The 19,672-nt window shown below is 40.9% G+C and overlaps 1 protein-coding gene across 10 annotated transcripts in view; it reads right to left on the bottom strand.

Moving 5' to 3' along the window:
* The window catches only part of PCLO (piccolo presynaptic cytomatrix protein), an 80,620-nt gene that overhangs the window by 21,551 nt on the left and 39,397 nt on the right, over positions 1–19,672 (bottom strand). For 8 of the 10 annotated variants that reach the window (XR_005558046.1, XR_005558048.1, XR_005558047.1 and 5 more), the window contains 10 exons: positions 16,508–18,707; positions 13,069–13,205; positions 10,706–10,787; positions 7,909–8,034; positions 4,377–4,485; positions 3,524–3,591; positions 2,911–3,122; positions 2,171–2,221; positions 1,192–1,322; positions 274–300 (listed from right to left, as the gene is read on the bottom strand). Coding sequence is in view for 6 of the 10 variants with exons in the window: in XM_039354610.1 (XP_039210544.1) it covers positions 274–300; positions 1,192–1,322; positions 2,171–2,221; positions 2,911–3,122; positions 3,524–3,591; positions 4,377–4,485; positions 7,909–8,034; positions 10,706–10,787; positions 13,069–13,205; positions 16,508–18,707 (3,143 nt within the window). In the remaining 4 variants the exon portion in view is untranslated. Of the gene's footprint in view, positions 1–273; positions 301–1,191; positions 1,323–2,170; positions 2,222–2,910; positions 3,123–3,523; positions 3,592–4,376; positions 4,486–7,908; positions 8,035–10,705; positions 10,788–13,068; positions 13,206–16,507; positions 18,708–19,672 lie in introns of those variants that run through there. The other 2 variants (XM_039354611.1, XM_039354615.1) reach the window with 2 other exon arrangements.

The raw sequence follows: 19,672 nt of genomic DNA, 5'->3' as shown, positions 1-19,672 counted from the left end.
TAATTGACAGTGCATTATTATTTCTGCATATATTAAAATAGTTGTGACCTTTCACAATTAATCCAGTAATGGTGGGGTAAGATGCTGCTGCCTCAATTTGTTGCCTATTATAATTTTTTTCACCTCTGGCCATCAATAACTAGATCAGCCATTTTGGGGGGAAATTCACTTTTCTTTCCTGCTTTGCAGATCACTGGAATTCTGGGCAGACGAGTATATACTATATGGCTGTTTTCATGCACAGAGCATCAGTTAAAGAATAAAGCACTCTACCTTGCATTCTGGACAACCATGACTTGGCTGCAAACCCAGTGAAGGAACAATGCATCGAAAAGCAATAGAAAGGGATACAGGAAGCAAAAGATTAGGAATACAAAGAGATAAAACATGATGCCAACCATATATCAAAAGAGGTTGAAAATTGGGGAAAGAAGAAATGTTAAACAGATTGGGCAGATCATAATGGAACTTCCCTCCACTGAAAGCCCCCCCCCCACCCCAATAACAGCATAAGCAATTTAGGTCTATTAGTTCTCAATCATAGATAAATACTATAATATCAAAGTGCAGAATTATGATTCATGAATTCATCTTTTCTTTGAAGATTCTGCTTATGTTTTTGAACAAACTGTCATATCTGAGAATGAGAAACCGATAGCTGATCAGAATACTGAATTGTAGTTTGATCCTGGTTTGACTACTCTATGGCTAAAACAAATTCCAACGTCCCATTGTCAGAGAGAAAAGGAACTTTTCACCCTGGGAGCAGATTTGATCTGAACTTTTTTCCTCTCACCGGAAGGACAGAAAAGAACCTAGCTTGAAGCATCCTTATGAGGTTGCAAGGAGTCTAGTAACAGCACCCTTCATCAGCGCTTGGAATATGCTGGGTTACCTTGCAGAAAATGTACGGAGGAGAAAATTCCTTAAACTCTCTTCATTAATTGCAATGCAACCCGGGGCTGACCTTGGGGGAGGAGGGAAAGAGGTGCTACTTAGGAAGCAATTAGACCAGAGAGGGAGGAGCCCCCAAAGGATTAACAAGATTGATAACAAATTCCCCTGAAAAACCATTCAATAGCCCCTCCCCCTTGAAGCTAGACATGCTGATTATTGGTCATGAAAAGAATCCCCTAAAAACATTTAAAAAATGAGAATTGTTGCCTTGAGTGAAAATGTCCCTCCACTTACCCTCTTCCTGGCAGAAGGTAAACTTTGACAAAAGGGTCAGAATAACCATTGTTGTCACGGGGAGCAAGATTTCTGGCTTGAAGGACATGAATAATCAAATTACCAAGTTGCTTGTCATAGTTGATTTGAAGCTAAGGAGAACATTGATTCACGTTAGTTATTTTTGACATGAATTTCTGTTTCTGAAAGTAAAGCCATTTTAAAATTATGTGTTTAAAACTTTTTTCCACACTATGCCCTGATAGCTAGCATAACTGATGAAAATTCTAAGCTTCCTTAGCGGTTTGACTGAGTGCTGCCACCTGCTGGGCACAAAAGGTAAAGTCTCTCTCAAGTCGGGCTCATCTCCAGAACATGGCGGTGCCAATGCAAATGATTCCATCTGAATGTTAGCCAGCTTTACCCATACAGAGAGGCGGCAACAGTAATTATAGACAATGGATCATGAAATGCTTTGTATAATTGGAAAGGGAGCCCTAATGGAGTGTTCGAGCTGGCTATCCACTGTCCTTGCTATTCTAGAGGCAACCTGGGCTGACTCTACTGAGAAAATGGAGTTGGCAAAGCTCATCCTGTGCAAATAGAGCCATCCCTCTACTGCTGGGTCCATTCTAACATTCTGGATCCAGAAACCTACTTTTTAGGTTTCTAAAATGATAAAGGATCTAAAGGCTGAGTGGTGTCCAGTGAGGATTTTTTAAAACAAGCCTTCTGCAATATCATCATCATCATCAACCTCATCAGTCTAACAACATCCTATTTCTCTGGCTTGGGCCTCCCTCCCCGTTTGCAGCTTGGCCAAGCCAAAGTGAGACAAAAGGTGCACTTTACCGAATAACCCAATTAATGTATCAAACATCCAAACTGTTCTCAAAGTAGCCATTGCACTGTTACTTTATCCCAAAGTACAAACCACAAAAATTAATTTCATACTTTTTGACAAAGGTAAATGGTAAATAACTTAATATGAGACCGTTACCTGGATTTCTCCAGTTATGGGATGGGAACCCCCCTTTGAGACTTCAGCAGACTGTTATTTAAAAACAAATAAACCAGCACTGATTGTTATTTGTCTCTCTTTACAACTGGAATAGAATTATCACAGCATTCTTAAATTTATACAATTAAGATTAACGAACCATTCATTTGGTGGCTTAAAATTTCAGAGCTGAAATGAAACTTTGTAAAAAGGTGATATTTCCTGCAGTAATTGATTTTAATACCTTGCCTCAAAGATGACTTGTTTATTAACAATTCTAGATTGATACATGCCATAATTTATTTTATAAAAAAAACCTTAAAAACGTCTGAATCTCTCTTATCAAATTACAATAATAAATTAGGGTTTCTGCCTATACAAATACATCCAAGGCTTGGGCCTCAGTAAGTAGAGTGTCTTACGCTTTACTTATTTATTAAATATATATATCCTGTCCTGTTATCCCAGAGTTCAAAGCGGTTTACAAGGGACTCAATCATCATCTTATACCCATACAGGATCAACTGTTGTGTGTTTGTGTGTAGGCAATGTCTGTCAGCACGTGACTGAAGCGTGCACATACAGAGAGAGGGAAGCCCCCAGAGCAGTCACAGTGAGTCAGGAAAGTCTCTCGCTTAACCTAAGACATAGGTTGCTCCTTACCTGACTGATAATGCAGGAAACAAAAGCACCTAACCCCCACCGTCTATCCCTCCACCCAGGGTGAGGCGCCCGCCTACCTTGCCGCTGTGCCGCTTCTTGCTCACTGAAGGAGAGCCAGGCTGCCCAGGGCTGGGCACGGAGCTGGAGGCGGCTGACGCAGTCCCAGAGTGCCCATGGGACCCCTTCTCCATGGCTGAAGAGGCCATCAGGGGAGCCTGTTGCAGAGAAACCTTTTGCAGCTCTGCAGCCAGTTGCTTAGGATCGACTCCTGGAGATTTTGTTTTATCTACTGCAAGCACAAGAATTCAGAGTCAGTTTTGCAATACAACAAAGTCATCCTGTCCACCTACAGTTTGCTCAGCTTTTACAACAATGAGAGGAAACAAACTGGAAAACATCCAGAAAAAATCCAGAATATTAAATAAAATAAATATTGGAATTTCACACTTTGGGTTCCAGATAAACTATCTCTGGGAAGATAGGAACCAAGCTGGGATGCCTGGATCAACTCATTTGGGGAGAAAAGATGGAACTTTCCTGCACTTGAAATATTTTGTACTTCTCTAAGAAAAAAAAAAACACCCTTGCTACACCGCCCTTGCTACAAATTCAAAAGCTACAGGTTGTATGCTAAGTGCAGCCAAATCCTTCCCCCCTCAGTTTGTTACCCATGTTAGATAGGTCATTTACCTGTCTTTCCTGGCTCAAGCCATTCCAGATGTTGGGAATTCTCTCCTTCAGACAGCATGCTGACATTCCTAAAAGGAGGAACAACAAACCTAAGACAAAAAGAACCCTGTCTAGACCCCCCAACGATTGCAATAGGATAGATAAATGAGATGAAGCAGCTGCTGCTGAACGCAGCTCCCTTAAATATCTTTGTGATGCCTTGTGAGCTGGGAAGAGTGACACTGAGGGTGAATTTATGAATGGAAAGAAATGTAATTTACACCAAAATACATATACTTTACACAATATCCAGATGAGTAACCACTTGTGCATGTGTGATAAACTTTTTTTGCAGTGCTCTGAATCACAGAGTGCCTTACAATCATCTCACAGTAATTTTGAACCATAGTCCTGTACTTGTCTCTAACAGATTTCCATTAGAGTTTGTTGAAGAACTTATGAGTTTGCTGAAATCCTTTGATCTACGTGTAATGCAAGATAAAGCATTCTTGCAATGAAGGATATGTTATGAACCCATTTAGTTTAAACATTGCCAAATAATTTTTTTTAAAAAAATGGTGGTTGATTATTTTGTAATTCAAAATGAGTCAGTATGTTCTCTGATATTAATATTGTTTTGACATCTGTCTCAAGTGGAATGCAGAGGTTCTAACCCAGGTTCATTCATTCCATTCCTTTATGTATCAGTTTACTATAAGGAATAAGGAAATATTCCTTTAATACTTAAAATTACATTTATCTTCTTCTCATATCAAATATTATAAAGTACAGCTCGCAACTTAACAATCGTGAATCAAGAAACCACGAAAAGCCAAAAAAACCAATGGAAACAGGAAGATGAAGAAAAACTCACAGTCTTACACATATTTCAGCTTCCCCACTCTGGAGAGCGATAATGCTCTGGACCTCTTCATAGGTCTTGCCCATCAGAGGAAAGCCGTTCCACTCCAGCACCTGCATGCCTAGGAAAGCGGGCACAAGACAAGTTATGGGATTAGCACCATGTGCTCTAAAACCTTCCCGAAGCAAAGTCCTTCCGTTATATGTGTAACGTAAATACAATAGGCATCTGATTTCATCGGATAGGATCAAAACCTTTTCACTGCACACGAATCATGCTAATTTTAAATTTTGCTTACCTTGTTGCCAAACTTCATGGAAAATCTCTGTCTCACAAATAAACTGAATAAAGAGGAAAGGGGAAAGGGGAATTGAGGGAGGAAGAGCTGGCATGAAGTGGCGCAAGGAGTCAGTGGGACAAATATGGACTTTTCTGTGGTAGGAAAAATCTGAATGGAGGCAGAGACTCAAAGTGGAACAAAGGTATCAGTGTCATAATCAGTAGGTGTCTGTGCATATTTCTTGTTCAATCAATATGGACACTATCCATTAAAAACTAGCACAGCCAAATGAATATTTCCCACTTAATTTTTCTTTCTTGCCAATTATTTCCTACATAGACTGATCTCTTTTCAGCAGGACCAGCGCAAGGTACTTTGCTGTCTAAACAGGGTAGACTTCCCTTCCATGCTGAGTAGACCAAGCTTTACTTGAGTTCTGTCAGGACTATAATTCCTGCTCTGGCTGAATGTGATGAGAAATGAAGGGGAGCCACACCACACTTCCTTGTGTCTTCCGACAGAAACTCTTCCAAGTTTTATCACCTAAAACCAGAAGCATACTCTGCCTTATGGTAAGACTAACCCTAGTTTTTATATGGGCAGTGTTCAAACATGCACAAACCCACACAACAAAGCAAAGCAAAGCAAAGCAAAGCAAAGCCCTGTTACAGGTAGTAGAACAAAATATTTTACTATACCTTAATACAGGAATTGGAGGTACATGAGATGGAAAAGGATGTTCTTGTAAGATAAAGGAATTTGTATACAGAGGAAGTAATTGGGCTAAAAAAAACCCTACCATCTTATAATACAGATTCCATAATATGTATTTAATGTGACATCGTAAACTGGCCTCACTAATCAGTCAAATATGCAGAACAATAACCTTTTGTAAGACCTTAGAGACCTGATTTTGTGCTGGTTCTGGAAAAGGAGATTGATGAAGATTGCAAAATGTTTCTCAAAGGTCTCGCTGTTTCTTAATTTTCCTGTTAATTGAACAAAGGACAAGGAAATCAACCCTTCGAGGGTTGATCCTAACAAAGAAGAAAAGCTGACTGAAGAAGTAAAAGAATGGAGAACAATTGGCCACATCATCTCAGGGTTCCAAGATGCTACAGAATAAGAGACTGAAGCATAGTCACACATGCACACATGCAGGGAGAGCTGATTTCTACAACTTTAGAGATGTACTTAGTGAGACTTCACAGAAGACCCGAGATCCAGTGGAGGACAAGATTGGGAACTTCTATAAAAGTACTAGAAATACTCCATTCCAATAAGGAAAAAAACAATGCAGGGCAACTTAGAAATCAGCAGTGGATATACAAGAGTCATTTGAACTGACAGTTAAACTGACAATATATAGGAAACAGAAGATGGGTTGAATTGTTAGTGAGGTGTATCCAGAGAAGAGCAACTAAGATGATCAAAAGCCTGGAGACTAAAACATATGAAGAACAGCTACAGGACTTGGGTTTGGCTAGTCTAAAGAAAAGAAGAAATAGGGGAGACATGATAGCAATGATCCAGTATCTGAGGGGCTGCCACAAGGGGGAGGGAGTCACGTTATTCACCATAGCAATAGAGGGCAGGACAAGAAACAATGATTGAAACCTGATCAAAGAAAGAAGCAACCTGGAATTAAGGAGAAACTTCCTTACAGTGAGGACAATTAACCAGTGGAACAGCTTGCCACCAGAAATCGTGGGTGCTCCATCACTGGAGATTTTTAAGAAGAGCCTAGACAGTTACTTGTCTGAGATGGTAAAGGTTCTCTTGCTTGAGCGGGGGGTTGGACCAGAAGACCTCCAAGGTCCCTTCCAGCTCTATTCTATTCTATAGTGAGGTGTATCTACAGAAAAATAGTTTCAAGGCTAAAGTTCAATTAGTTCCTATCCCGATATTTAGGTCAGGAACTAAAGCTGACCTAACCTTTAAATTACTCTACCACCCTGGTAGAGACATGGGTCGAGTGTGTTTTAACTAGCAGCTGTTTAAAGTCTCCATGCAAAACCAAATCTCTCTCTCTCACACACACACAAATTAAATTACACGTAGGAAAAAAGCAGAATTCTTGAGCTGCTTTCACTTACACAAATAATATACTGTTTAACAGGTCATAAATTTGTTTTGAAAACCTAGGTAATGAATAAATAAGACACGATGAGACATGCATAATAATGGGTGGCAGGTATTCCTTAGAGAAGAATGCTAGAGAATGGCTCTGTATTTCAGAGCAGGTTGCAGCAGTCCAGGTATAAGAGGACTGACCAGGGCAGGAGTGACTTAGTGCAGGGATCCAGGAAAGGGTTCCCATCCCCCTATGCACGAAAGACTCTTTTAAATAGTTTTTAAATAAAATAAGTATGGTTTCTTAGAGAGATACTTCACATTCTTAATGATTCATGGCTCAATAGAGATAGAGCTAGCATTCATGGATTTGCTTCTTATCTTTTAGATCAGATGTTCCCAGATGTGGTCTAGGAAACACTAGGGTTAGAAACAGTGCCGCAAATTGTCTCTGATATGCATACCAAATGTTGTTTTCAAATGGCCAAATTCTTGCAAGAGTTTGATGTTCTTCTGTAAGTATCCTAATATCAATTAGGTAAGAGTTGTTGTCTCAAGAGATTGCACCATAGGCACCTCTGGAGGCTGAAGCTCTGACTGGCTGCTTTTACTACCATGTGGCTGACCCATGGCTAATATGGTGTTTCCCAGCAATATTCTCCATGGAGCTACCCTTGGAGACTGTTTGGAAGCTATGGCTGGTGCAGAAGGCAGCCATAGGGACAATTTTAAGGGCCCCTATGAGGGCCCCTGGAAAATCATTGTTATGTGGACCTCATTGGTTGCCGATTTGCTTCCGGGTCCAATTCAAGGTATTAGTTATGATTTTAATTTTCCTAGGCAAGTTTAATAAATAATATAAGTGTGGTCTTCCAGTTTTCTCTGCTGTGCTTTAGTAGCCTTTTCTAAAGTATGTCAGGGTCACAACTGATTTGTTTAAGATATCTAATATATGACAGCTGAACATTTTTGAAATTTTCAGAAGAGGTTCTTACAAATAGACTGTTGGGGACAGTATCTTCATTTACAAAATGAATGTCATAGTGGACACACACACACACACACACACTGCTTGACCTACTTCTTTCCATTTATTCATTGTGGTCTTCCTAGATTTTTCCTTGAGGAAAGTCATCTTTCCACATGCAATACTGATCAGTACCAATGAGGACAAAGAACAGATCATTGTACCTTCCATAAGTTTCCCTGTTTGTTCAGCATTTCCACCTGGTAAGATCCTTGCAATGTAAGCACCAATTTCTCCATTGGTTCCAGGAATTTCTTTTCCACCTACAATTCGAATCCCAAGACCATTGCCTGCATTTAAAAAAGAAAGCACACAGTAATTTTTAAAATATAAGGATCAAAACTGTAATGTAATAAGAAAGCTATAGGGTTTTTTTGCTGTAGCTGTTCAATTCTATATTTGTTTATTCAGAAATATTAATTTTGTTCCCAGCCAGATAATATAACTTGAGTTCCCAAAAAACTGAGAGGAAAGAAAGAAAGATCAAATTTGTTTTTATCATGTGATTAATTCAATCAATCAAATGACTTGATTTTATAAAGGAAACTGAACAAGATAAGAGTGGAATAAACTCTGTGTATGTATGCTTGCATTTCATGAAAAATATCCCATAAACTCAAGGTTTTCAAGAAACGAAGAGTTAACTCTGTTAGAATATGAGAAAAGTGATGAGACAGGAAGAATGAAAAATGTTTCTCTCTGCAAATCTAAAAAAAAAAAAACAATCATGTCTACAGCAGGTAAGGGAAATAAGTTAGTTTCCATTTAATACCAAAGCCACAGTGGTGACTGGCAGAAAGAATAATTGTTTCTTCACAGGAATACAAATTTAGCATTATATATTTGTGACCTGAGATAAAAGCAATACATGAAAAGGCAGTCCAATTGTTCTGACAGGAAACCTTGAATGACCATCAACACAGGCTTTCTTTTAGAAAGAGAGAGAGAGAGAGAGAGTAAGAGAGAGAGAGAGAGTACAGGAATGACTCAGGTGGATCACACCTGGTCCAGCCTTGGCCACCTGTGTGGAAGACAAAGGCTTCCAGCTCCAAAGACAATTAATTCTTACATTCTGTTCCTAAACACCTTGAACTCCAGAAAACGTCCAGGGCGAGTGGTCCCTGGGGAACAAGAGGCCAATTTTAATAAGAACCAGCAAAGTTCTCTGTTTACTGTTCCACCTTTTGGGGGGTGGGCAGCATTTTCCAGAGTGATTTGCCATTATTTTCTTCCTGCAAGTGAGAGAGAGAGAGCAAGAGAGAGAGTAGCTGGTCCCTGGGAACCCTAGCAAGGCCATTGAGTGGCCCTGTGAATGGTTGAATAATGTATTAATGTACGGAGTTGGATTTATGGGGGAAATCTTTTGTATCAAGGCTACCGATACCTAGAACTTGACTATGCTTGGAGAATTATGCTTGTGCTGGTCTTGGGATCTTGCTAAGAGACATATTTTAAGAAATGAGACAAGTCTATTCCTGATATCAAAGAGTGGAGTCAAGGAATCTGTGACTTTTCATTTTAGAAAATAAAATAAAATCCTACTAACAAAAGTGATTCAGAATGTTTTTCTATGGAGTAGAATATTATGATGACTTTTTTCCAATGACAGAAATTCTAAATTACAACAGGAATCTTGCTCTGAAGCATCCCAGGTCTGTCTCTGCCTCTGCTTTACATTGGCCAGAGTGGAAGTGGAAGATGGATGGGGGGTAGGTGGGGGTTAATCCTCATTCCTCAAGAGCTATTGCTTTGCTGCTTTCTAACAATGTAATTTATGGAACAAGGTTTTCCTTTTCAAACAGAACAAACAAAAACACAACAAAAAAACAGAATAAAACAGAGAAATCCAGCAAAACTCTGCTGTGCATATACATCTGCCCTGGGTCTTTAACCGCTGCAGCAAACTGTCTCCCTTCTCCAGCATTTCTGAGCATAACTTTCAATCAAAAAGGAAGAAACAAATATGGAAAGTCATGAACCATTCTTCTTAAGAAGAAGGGATAGAAACCGTTAAATAAATAAACCAATCTATACTCAGAAACTTTTTATGGACTGCTTTTTTTGGTAGACTCTGTCTTCATTTAGTGACTGCAATCCTGTTAAATTTTTACCATTTTTCCCCCTTGCTGGACTTGCAACAAAAATTAAAAAAAAAAAACCTCCTTTCACCATATAAAAACCAGGACTTTCCCCTTGAAAATGTTTCTCTTCTCATCCAAGAAGGGATGACATGATAGCAGTATTCCAGCATTTGAGGAGCTGACCCAAAGAGGAGGGGGTCAACCTATTCTCCAAAGCACCTGAGACCAGGACAAGAAATAATAGATGGAAACTAATCAAAGAGAATTAAGGAGAAATTTCCTGACAATTAGAACAATTAACCAGTGGAACTCCTTGCCTCCAGACGTTGTGGATGCTCCAACACTGGAAGTTTTTAAGACGAGATTGGACAACCCATTTGTCTTAGATGGTCCAGGGTCTTCTGCTTGAGCAGGGGTTGGACAGAAGACCTCCAAGGTCCCTTCCAACTCTGTTAATCTGTTATTGCTTAAACGTGCTGACTGCAAGCTAACAAGCTCAGTTCTGGGACCTTAATTAGCTGATTAGAACCCTCAGATACTGCCTGGAACTGACAAGATCTTAATATGTTTCACACTCATGATTTTTGATGTCAGGCTCATGAAATTTGGTCATAAATGTGCACATCAATAATTTATTTTTTAAATTATCCTGCTATTTGCAAACGGTCACCAAATGTGATAGCTGCTAAGCAAGGAGTAGCTGTATTATAACTTTGGCAGAACTTTTATTCTTTTTAAGGAAGTAGCATTTAATAAGCGTTAGGCTCTATACCACTGCAGAATTTCAATCCTTCTCAGAAATGAGTAATTCCTTTGTATGCAACTCAGTCATTGTCCATGCTATCATAGGATCCAAGCTGGGTAATCTTGTTTGCTTTACCTGAAACAGAGTGATCTTTTGGGTCGCTCAAGAGCTTCAGCCTTGCATGAGGGAAGGTGTATTGGATAGGCTTCCCAATAATCTAGGGAATACAAAATGCAAGTGTGGATTAAAGGTAAGATATATCCCTTAGGTAAATAGTTACTTTGAATTAAAGCATTAGTCTTGCAAACACTATGCTTGGAAATACATTCTGCCTCTTACAAGTAGAACTATTTGTATATGCAACTGCACGCAGCATGGGAACTAGTCCACTGCAATTGTGTGCAGTAATGTTGATCCCGAGGAAGAGATGGTCTCCGTTTTGTGGTTCAAGCATCAGGAGCCAGTGAGCGCAGCTGACGGCTTTGGCTCTTCCATTCTACTCTACAGAAATTGGAGTAAGCCAATAAGAGGTGCTGGAACTAAAGGACTCCCTGGACCTTCTGAACTGCTTCTATGGAGATGTGTATAATGTCAGGCAACTGCCCAGAAGCCATTTATGACCAGGCTCCAAAGGTTCGATGGCCATCCAGCCTGCAGTTATGTGACCACATTTTGGGCTCTTGGGTGACCAGCCTGCATTTATGGTCATTTATGTGTGTGGTGACAGAAAGAGGGGAATATGCTATTAATGTAGGAACTGCTGTGGTTTGCAGTGATACTTCCGAACCCGTTTGTTTGTTTGTTTGTTTTAAATTGGGCTGCACCCTTTGCAGAGAGATGCATGGATGCCTGAATTTGGTTGTATTTACTTATGCTTATTTGAGATACTAGTTTGTTTTCATTGTAGAAGGTTCATTAGTTTTGCTGCTGCAGCTCAGGCAGAAAAACAGGACAGTAAAAGCAACTGTTACTTGTTTTCCAATTTGTGAATGTTGTAAAAAATCTAATACACAAAGATGTCACTTATGCAATCTGCCTGTTATTATTTGCTTACATAAGTAACCTTATAGTGCAGGTCTCCCATTTCATTTAACACATTTTTCCCCACGGTAACAGAAGCAGCAATGTGACAAGAGAATTTATAAGGCAAGGCAGTTGTCGGGCCAGCCTTTAAAATGCAAAATCTGCAGAAGGGCTGGCTTGAATTCACTGCTTAGGTCATGCAGTGCAAAAATGTTCAGGTCGACTCCTTGATAATTCCTATAAAAACAGGAATTTCCCAGCTCTTGGCTTAGATTACATTGACTTAACCAAAAACACTGAATGAAAAAGGTTTCGTGAATGTTTTCATTTTTTGTGAAATATGGCTCCATTTTCTAGTAATTTCTCACTTATCTAAACAAGAGGAAGGTCCTTCTGTCAGAGCTGCACCTTGAAGAAAGCCAGGAAAGAGAGGGAGCGCCAGGCAAAGAGGGGACGATTTTTTTTAACTGCCCAAAATTGAAACCTCTGCATTGAAACTTCTTTTGATAAAATGCTAATTCCAAATAAATATTTGGATATTTTGTGTAATTTGTTGATGCTGCCCATCAAAGAGTTATTAAAGCAGATTTTATTTTTTTAATCTTATTTAATCCTCACAAAAACATCTGCTAAAAGAAAAACAAGTAGCATATAAGCCTTGTTTATAAGAGAAACTAAGCATGCAAAAAGTGAATTTGTTCATATACAGCAACTTCATATATAGCACAGAATTTAGAATTTATCTAGAAATTTCAGAATATTGATCCTTTAGCAGGGAAACAGTTTAGTTCACTGTTGGGGCCAACTGAAGTGATTTATGATTAGTGGGGCATTCAGTTCCAACCTCTAAGAATTACCCAGGGCGAAACTGAACAGTAGATACGTGGCTGATTCAATCCCAGAACTAGAGCATGACCAGAAATGCTTGTTGTGGGGAATATTACTGGATTTCCCCAACAATGCCAGTCCAGACACCCTAATGTATTCCTGCTTCCGAAAACAATTAAAATGCTTGGGGCAGATCTGCATTGCATAATGCAAGTTATTTTGCCAGCAGCAGTAGGGGGGGAGAACCATTTTGGGGTCCAACCTGGGTCGGTCATCGGGACCAGTGGTTTTAGTTTTCTGAGCTTTCAGACTCGTGCTTGAGCTCCCGTCCTCGGGGCGCTTCCGAGAGGGAAGCGAGATAACTTCTCCCTGAGCCCGAAAGCTCAGAAGACTAAAGACCTTCTGGTCCCAGTGACTGACCCCATATTGGATCCTGCAACATTATCCTGGGACACGTAGATTTGCCTTCATTCGTGAGAACCATTTTAATTTGGCCTTCTTAGTCACAGCACTTGATGTTAATTCTCTTAGGTGCAGGTAAGTGGGAGAACCATTAAAAAGAGCTGCAAAAGCCCGTAATATTTTGTTGTGAAATGACTGGAGAATTGAGTTTTCTTGAAATGGACTTTCTTAAGCAATATTCTTACTTGGTCCTGATGCTGGCTCGGTGGTCTTGAGTGGGCTAACTTATCCGGCAGCCTTCTGTCAAAAGCAGGCCCATTCTCCAGAGGGGGCTCCCGAGGTTTGTCGAACCAATCTGTTTCTTCCCGACGCAGGTGATAGGCTTTGAAAACCAAGGACACAGCAGAGGCTCTGAGTGGGAGATGTGAGAAGACTAACAACCCCGGATGCACAGTTAGCATGCATTTCAAAGCAAAAATAGCACACAAAAGTTGAAGCAGACAAACACAAATGGACGGTGCCTAATTAAGACTGCGTCTATATTACAATAACTTAATCTCTTTGGCCTTTAGTTACTTAAATATTTAACACTTCTGAATGTGGCTTCATAAACACGTATATAAGTGTTTGGAGACTGTCCTTTACCTGCATTTCCATGGTAGCCACTAAGATCAGAATACGGTATATCCCAGTTGCATGCAATGTCGCGAGTGGCTGTGCTAGGAGACGGGGAATCAACCTTGGGTATCAATTTGCAGAGTTCAAGCATAACTTTAAAAATGTGTTTCCTGCTTATAGCACATTGCCAACATTTATATAAATATTGGTGATCAACTGATTTTAAATCCTAGGACAACCTACAAATAGATTCAACCAATAGTTTCTGCTTTCGTCTTTTTCCTATGATAATAAATCTACCTTTAATTAAATATCATATGTTGTGCAGTGTCTAAACCATTATCCACCCCAGTGTTTTTCAATTTTATGATTCTCTTAAAGTTGCCAAGGCTGAGAAACACTGATGGACAATATGTTGTCCTGTTGTGCGGCAGTTGGTTAAGCCATGGTCCTTGAGTTATATGCAGGCCCTGAGATCACATCAACCAAATTTAGAGATCAAGTGTTTTGGTGTCACCAACATGGCAACCAGTTTGGTGCTGTGGTTGCAGTAGAAACTGGGAGATGGTGAATTCTAGACCCATCTTAGGCAGGCTGGGTGACTTTGGGCCACCCTCCCACAGCTCAAGGGGTTGTTGGGAAAATAGGAGAAGGCAGGAGTATTAGAGATATTAGGATAAAAATATAATAACAAGTTGATTTCTCAGGTTTTTGAATTGTTTTAATGTTTACTTCTGAAAACTTTCCAGGCAGTTATTGCAGATATGGAATTTGTGAGGACAGATTCTGAGGGGGAACCATACAGTTAAAAAAAGTTAAGCCATAAAAATAACCAATCTTTCTATGTGCTTACATAGACTTAATTTTAAAAAATACTGATTTGAATACTAAGTTTTAAAAGTATAATTCACAGAAATATAATATATGCTTGATAATTCCTCTAATATTACAAATGTTACTGCAGCTGTGGACCAACATTAACAAAACCAAAACAAATTGTGGTAACAGGACATGTAATCATAGCTCAAGCTAAAAATCAAACATACATTATGTATGTATGTATGTATGTATGTATGTATGTATACACACATACATACACACAGAGTATACACACACACCTTTTTTGGATGGAATCTTGTAGGGTAGGCAAGGCGGGTTGTATGAGGTGTGTGAGATCCGGCACCTTTTTTTTTTTAGAAAAAAAGCACTGTATATATGTATATCCATTCATGTACATATTATATATGCATGTATGTACGTGTTTACAGAATCACATATACAGTGGAAAATGGAAAGGTCTGCCTTAATTAGAAGCATTTGTTTGTCATAGTTGCCCCTGAAGGGGAACTCAGGACTGACACCTACGTAGCTCTGATGAAGTAGATAAGTAATTCTTTTAGGAATAAGAAATCTGTACTTCATATCTCTATAATAACCACAGAAAAAGAAGGCATGGATCAAATTTACAGGGTATAATTTACTGATTATTGAGAACAAGCTAACAGACAAAAATTGTCAGGATTATCTTTCTTGCTGCTCTTATAGACAGAGATAATAGCCTGCAATCCCTTTTAGTAATTTTCATAATAAGGCTAACATAACCATCAACCGTTGGCTTTCAGGATTTCTGAGATTACAGAATTGGGCACAAGAGCTTTTTCAAAGTTTCAACAATGAAATCAAAATTCATATCTCCTTTACCACGTCACGTATTTATCTGCTTCAATAAAGCAGGATCCCCATATATTAGACAGTATAAAGATGGGCATTTTTATGGTGTTGGTGATACTTCTTTAGTATAGTTGTATTTATTATGAACTGGCTCTTGGGCCTTGCAACAATCTTGATCGAATCTTCACCAAGCAGCTCGGTCTGCATTCAGTTAAAATGGATATAAACATAACACGCAGATATAACGTTGCCAGTGAAATATTATGTGCCTCCTTTAATATTTAGAGCCGTACACAGAGATAACAAAAAACAATTTTTAACAAGTTGATCTGGCTTCTACAGAGTAAGTGATGTGACATATGGTAATGCATCCAAAATCTGCATTGATATATATGTAAAATTCAGTATTTGTATCCATTATTTTAAATTTCTAGCCTTCCAAAATAGAAAAGATTTTATTGGGTCAACAGAGAAAAGGTAAAGATGACCAATCTACCTGCTACCTGAGCAATTACAAATCAAGTTACGTATCAGTATGTAAGCGATATCTTTCATTCTTGCCCAGTGATAAACCCCCTTCATAGTGAGGGGATTCTACACCCATTCCTCCTAAGTGAGACCTCCGCTTGCACATCTTAAAATTGCTGCCATAGTTTCTTCCTCCAAGCTTTTGCTAAACAGCTTCCTCATAGTGGTCAGGCCCACATTCCCTCCCTCTCGGCTACAGGTGTCCGGCCTTACGATCTCTGAAAGGAGTCTGCAGAGGGAAGGAGGGACCGGACGGTGGAAGATGAACTGCCGCCCTTCTGCCATGGGAGAGGGAAACCCGCTGCCTCGAAGGAGCAGGCACATCTGTCCCTCCAGGGATCCAGCTCTACCTGCAACCACTGGGCCACCTGTCTCTTAGCCGTGGGTCACCCAGGGGCAGGTCACGTGATCGCCTGACATGGCCATGCGAGCAGGCAAGGGGAGGCAGGAAGCAAGCGATGCTTGAAGCCCAGAGATAAGGGAGTTAATGGTGCAAGTGCATTGAAGTCTGTTTAATCAAGATCTTGTGTTGATTAAGTTGTTACAATCAATAATGTGGTTTCTCATCCTTAACCATAGTGCCCTGAAGACCTCTCCAACTAAACCAATCCCAGGGGGAAAAAAAACTTTCTGAAAATTCCAGCAAAGAGGAAAGAGAAATGCACATGCAACATAAAAAGCAATTCTGCAAACGAGTTTAGCAAGCTGAGAAGAACATGCCTACACACTCCAGACATATTTACATACAAAAGAAAGGTGTTTTTTTTAAAGGCACCATAGTTCCCAATAGAGGTTGAAATCAGACACATGCATAGAAATGAGGGTTTGTGCTGTGAAATGGAGAAGGCAGCCTGAAGTCTAGTTTACCTTCACTATCTGACATGGCGTGCTGGAAGTCGTCCATGAAGAAGGCAATATCCCGGTCGTAGCCCCGAGCGCGTGACTCCTCCCTCATGTGCTGCTGGACTTCCGGCAAGGAATGGCTTGAGCCAAACTGATCCCTGGTGTCTGCAGATATCGGTGGCAGGGGCCCAGCGGCCGCTCTCGCCATCCCCATTGGCTGCCCCACTGGACTTAAGGGACTCTCTTCCTCCGAGTTCTGTGCGACTATTGGAATCCGCCCTCTGCTCTGACTTATCGGTAGACTAGTAGGCTTAGTTCTTCCAGAAGGAGCTGTGGGGCTGAAGGAAACGTCGAGGGGTTCAGCTTCCTGGGCTTTCAACCTCAAAGAAGAGCTGGAAGTGTCTCGTTTCAGGGACAGGTCAAGCCCATAGACAGAGGATGGCCTAGAGGAAGGTCTCGATCTCGTAGCGCTGGCGTAAGATTTGTCCACATCGTCCTGTAAAGCTGACCTCATGGTGACACTCAGTGCTGCCCCAAGGCTCGTTCCCAGGGAATGAGACAAAGTTGGAGCTATGTACTTCTGCTGGTCTGTAATGTTTTTTCGAAGGCCAAATGTTATGTCATCTTGGAGAAGTTTTGCTTTGGAGGTGATGCTCCCAACTGAAGAGGTGTTGGAAGTCAAATAGGTTGAATAATCAAGCTCAAGATCCCTGCTTTCCTGAATGGGTGAAAATTTTGATAGTTTGGGATCCATCAAAGCCTTTTTATGTTTGGATTGTTTCTGATAGAGAAGGGCTGCTGGAAGCTGCTTGGCAGCTTGCTTTTCCAGAGTCAGCCGGCTGATGCTGTATTTCTCAGACTTGGGGAAATGCCTGTAATTCGTATCTGTATGGTAACAGTGGGAGAGGCCAGCCAGGTGATCCATGCTTTCTGCGCCCCTCCGGAACTCCTGCTTGATCTGATGCTTCAGAAGTTTCAGTTCATAAGGATCCTCCATGGGGTCTTCCTCGGTCTTCATGTAGCTGTGCAGCCGGGAAGACGTTTGCAGGGAGGAGAGGAAATCTGGGACCTCTTGCACTCGCCGAGCCTCGGTGGCCCGAAGGAGCCTGTCGGTTTTGCCGAGGTCCTTTTCGTGCAGGCCATAGGTGGAGCTCAGGGTCGGTGTTTCCTTGGTGAGATCCCCCATGTCATCAAGCAGCAGGTAACTGCGAGCGCTGTGGTGGTCAACGTCTGGATAGAAAGAGTCACCTGACAGGCTCGAGATGGGGCTGCTGGCCAGGCTGCTCCTTTCGTCCAGTCCCAACCTCAGATCCAAAGTGCTATACTTGCTACCCAAATGAGCCACCGAGTAGGCGCTATCAGAGGAAGCGGGTGCTATCATGAGAGACGGATTGCGAATGACATCATAGTTTGTTGTTATCTTGGGTTCCATGTATAATGAAGTTTGTCTTGCTTTTTGCGGGATCATCACCAATGGAGAGGAGAGCTGATAGGAAGGCTGCAAAGTTGGTGGGGGTTGAGCTTGAGGAGTGAAGGACACGGTCACCACGGTTTGAGTCTGATAGGGTGAAACCTGCTGTTGATACAAAGGTGGCGGCTGCTGGTAATGGGATTGCTGCGTATAGGGAGTTGGTGCCTGAGTAGGAAGGGCAGGAGAAGAGTATTGATACTGTGTATAAGGACTTGTAGGAGTAGCAAACTGAGTTTCTGGTTGTGTCTGGGGGGGTATGAATTGGTCGAATTCTGTTTGGGGCGCAGTCCTCGGCCTCTCCAGGCCATGCTGGGATTCTGCCCTGGCAGGCCGGGTGCTGCTGACTTCACTGTCGGACATATAATCACGTTCCTCCGCTACCCCTTGCAGGTAGGCTCTCTCCCTCTTCTCTCTTTCCTTGAGCAGGGCTTCCTTGCGTCGGTTGATGCCCATTTCCAGATACCGGAGTTTTGCATCTATTTCTTTTTCTTCCTCGTCAAGCTCTGCTTGTTTTTTGCGAAGCTTAGCAGATTCTCTTTCTACCATGTCTAGTTCTCTGTCTATATCCTGGAGGATTTTAGCTCTGGCCATCGTGTTGCTTCTGCACATCCTCCGGCGTGAAATCGACCCCACGGTGGAAAAGGCCGGTTGTGTTCCTACCGAAACATCCTCAGGAGGCGGGTTGGGCAGAGTCCTCTTGACCTTCTTCTGCGGTCCTGAAGATGTTCCTGCACCCGAAGACTCTTTGGCTTGCTGCACACACACAGAAACAGAGAAGATACATTATTTTGGAAATGGATAGCACAACTTGTGACCCATCAAGGCAACAACAACACACTCTTTGCTAGTAAAAGTGGAAAAACAAAAAAAGAAGAAAACAGATGGAACTATTTTCCTACAAAAAAAACCTAGTTTAGAACACAAAGTAATTTAATCATAAATTTGGATGGTTTAAAAATATGGATACAGATACTATTCCCTCTTAGAAGGACAAAATTCAAATGAAAGTGGTTAGAATCACAGTCAATAAAGACTAAAAGTATTTCAAAATACATAATACAATTTACTGAGCTCTTATGGAGCTCAGTATTAAAGAATAAAGTGCTTGTCATTGTTCTAGACAGTTTTAAAAGGGAATCAGTGACATTCATAAAGAAGGGATCTATAATTTTTTTTAGCCATTAAGCAAAATTGACCTTCCGTGCCAGAGGCAAAGTCTTCGTATCAGGAACTGGAGAGCCAGCACTATGGATTTATGGGAATTTAATGAACACTTTTTGTTCACCGCTGCTGGGAACAAGAAACTGGATTGGGAGACGTCTGATACTGCTGTGGGACAGCAGAGTCAAATCATGACCTGATCATCCACAATACTTTAGGCCTGCAGCAATTCTTGTCTAAGATTGTTGTGCCAATTGAAGAGGCTATGACGCTAGGAAAAAGTGTAATTTTGCCTGCTTTATTCAGCTGCCAAAGCAGCATCCATGTCTACAAAACGCTGAGCATATATAATAAAAGTGGAAGAACAGAGAGAAGATTAGCACAAGGCAATATCGATGAAGAAACACTTCCTATGAGTGACAGGGATATGCCTCCCCTGCCTTCAATTTATACATTCTAGAAACCATGTCTAATGGGAATAGTCCATCCTGGTTTGTATCTTACATACAATTCCCTTTGAAGACAAGTAATGTTAAGCAGAACACAAAAAAAGGAGA

The sequence above is a fragment of the Crotalus tigris genome, unplaced genomic scaffold (assembly GCF_016545835.1).
Source record: "Crotalus tigris isolate CLP2741 ecotype Arizona unplaced genomic scaffold, ASM1654583v1 scf7180000018563.1161478300:1536566, whole genome shotgun sequence".
NCBI lineage: Eukaryota > Metazoa > Chordata > Lepidosauria > Squamata > Viperidae > Crotalus > Crotalus tigris.
This window is presented reverse-complemented; position numbering and strand designations above follow the sequence as displayed.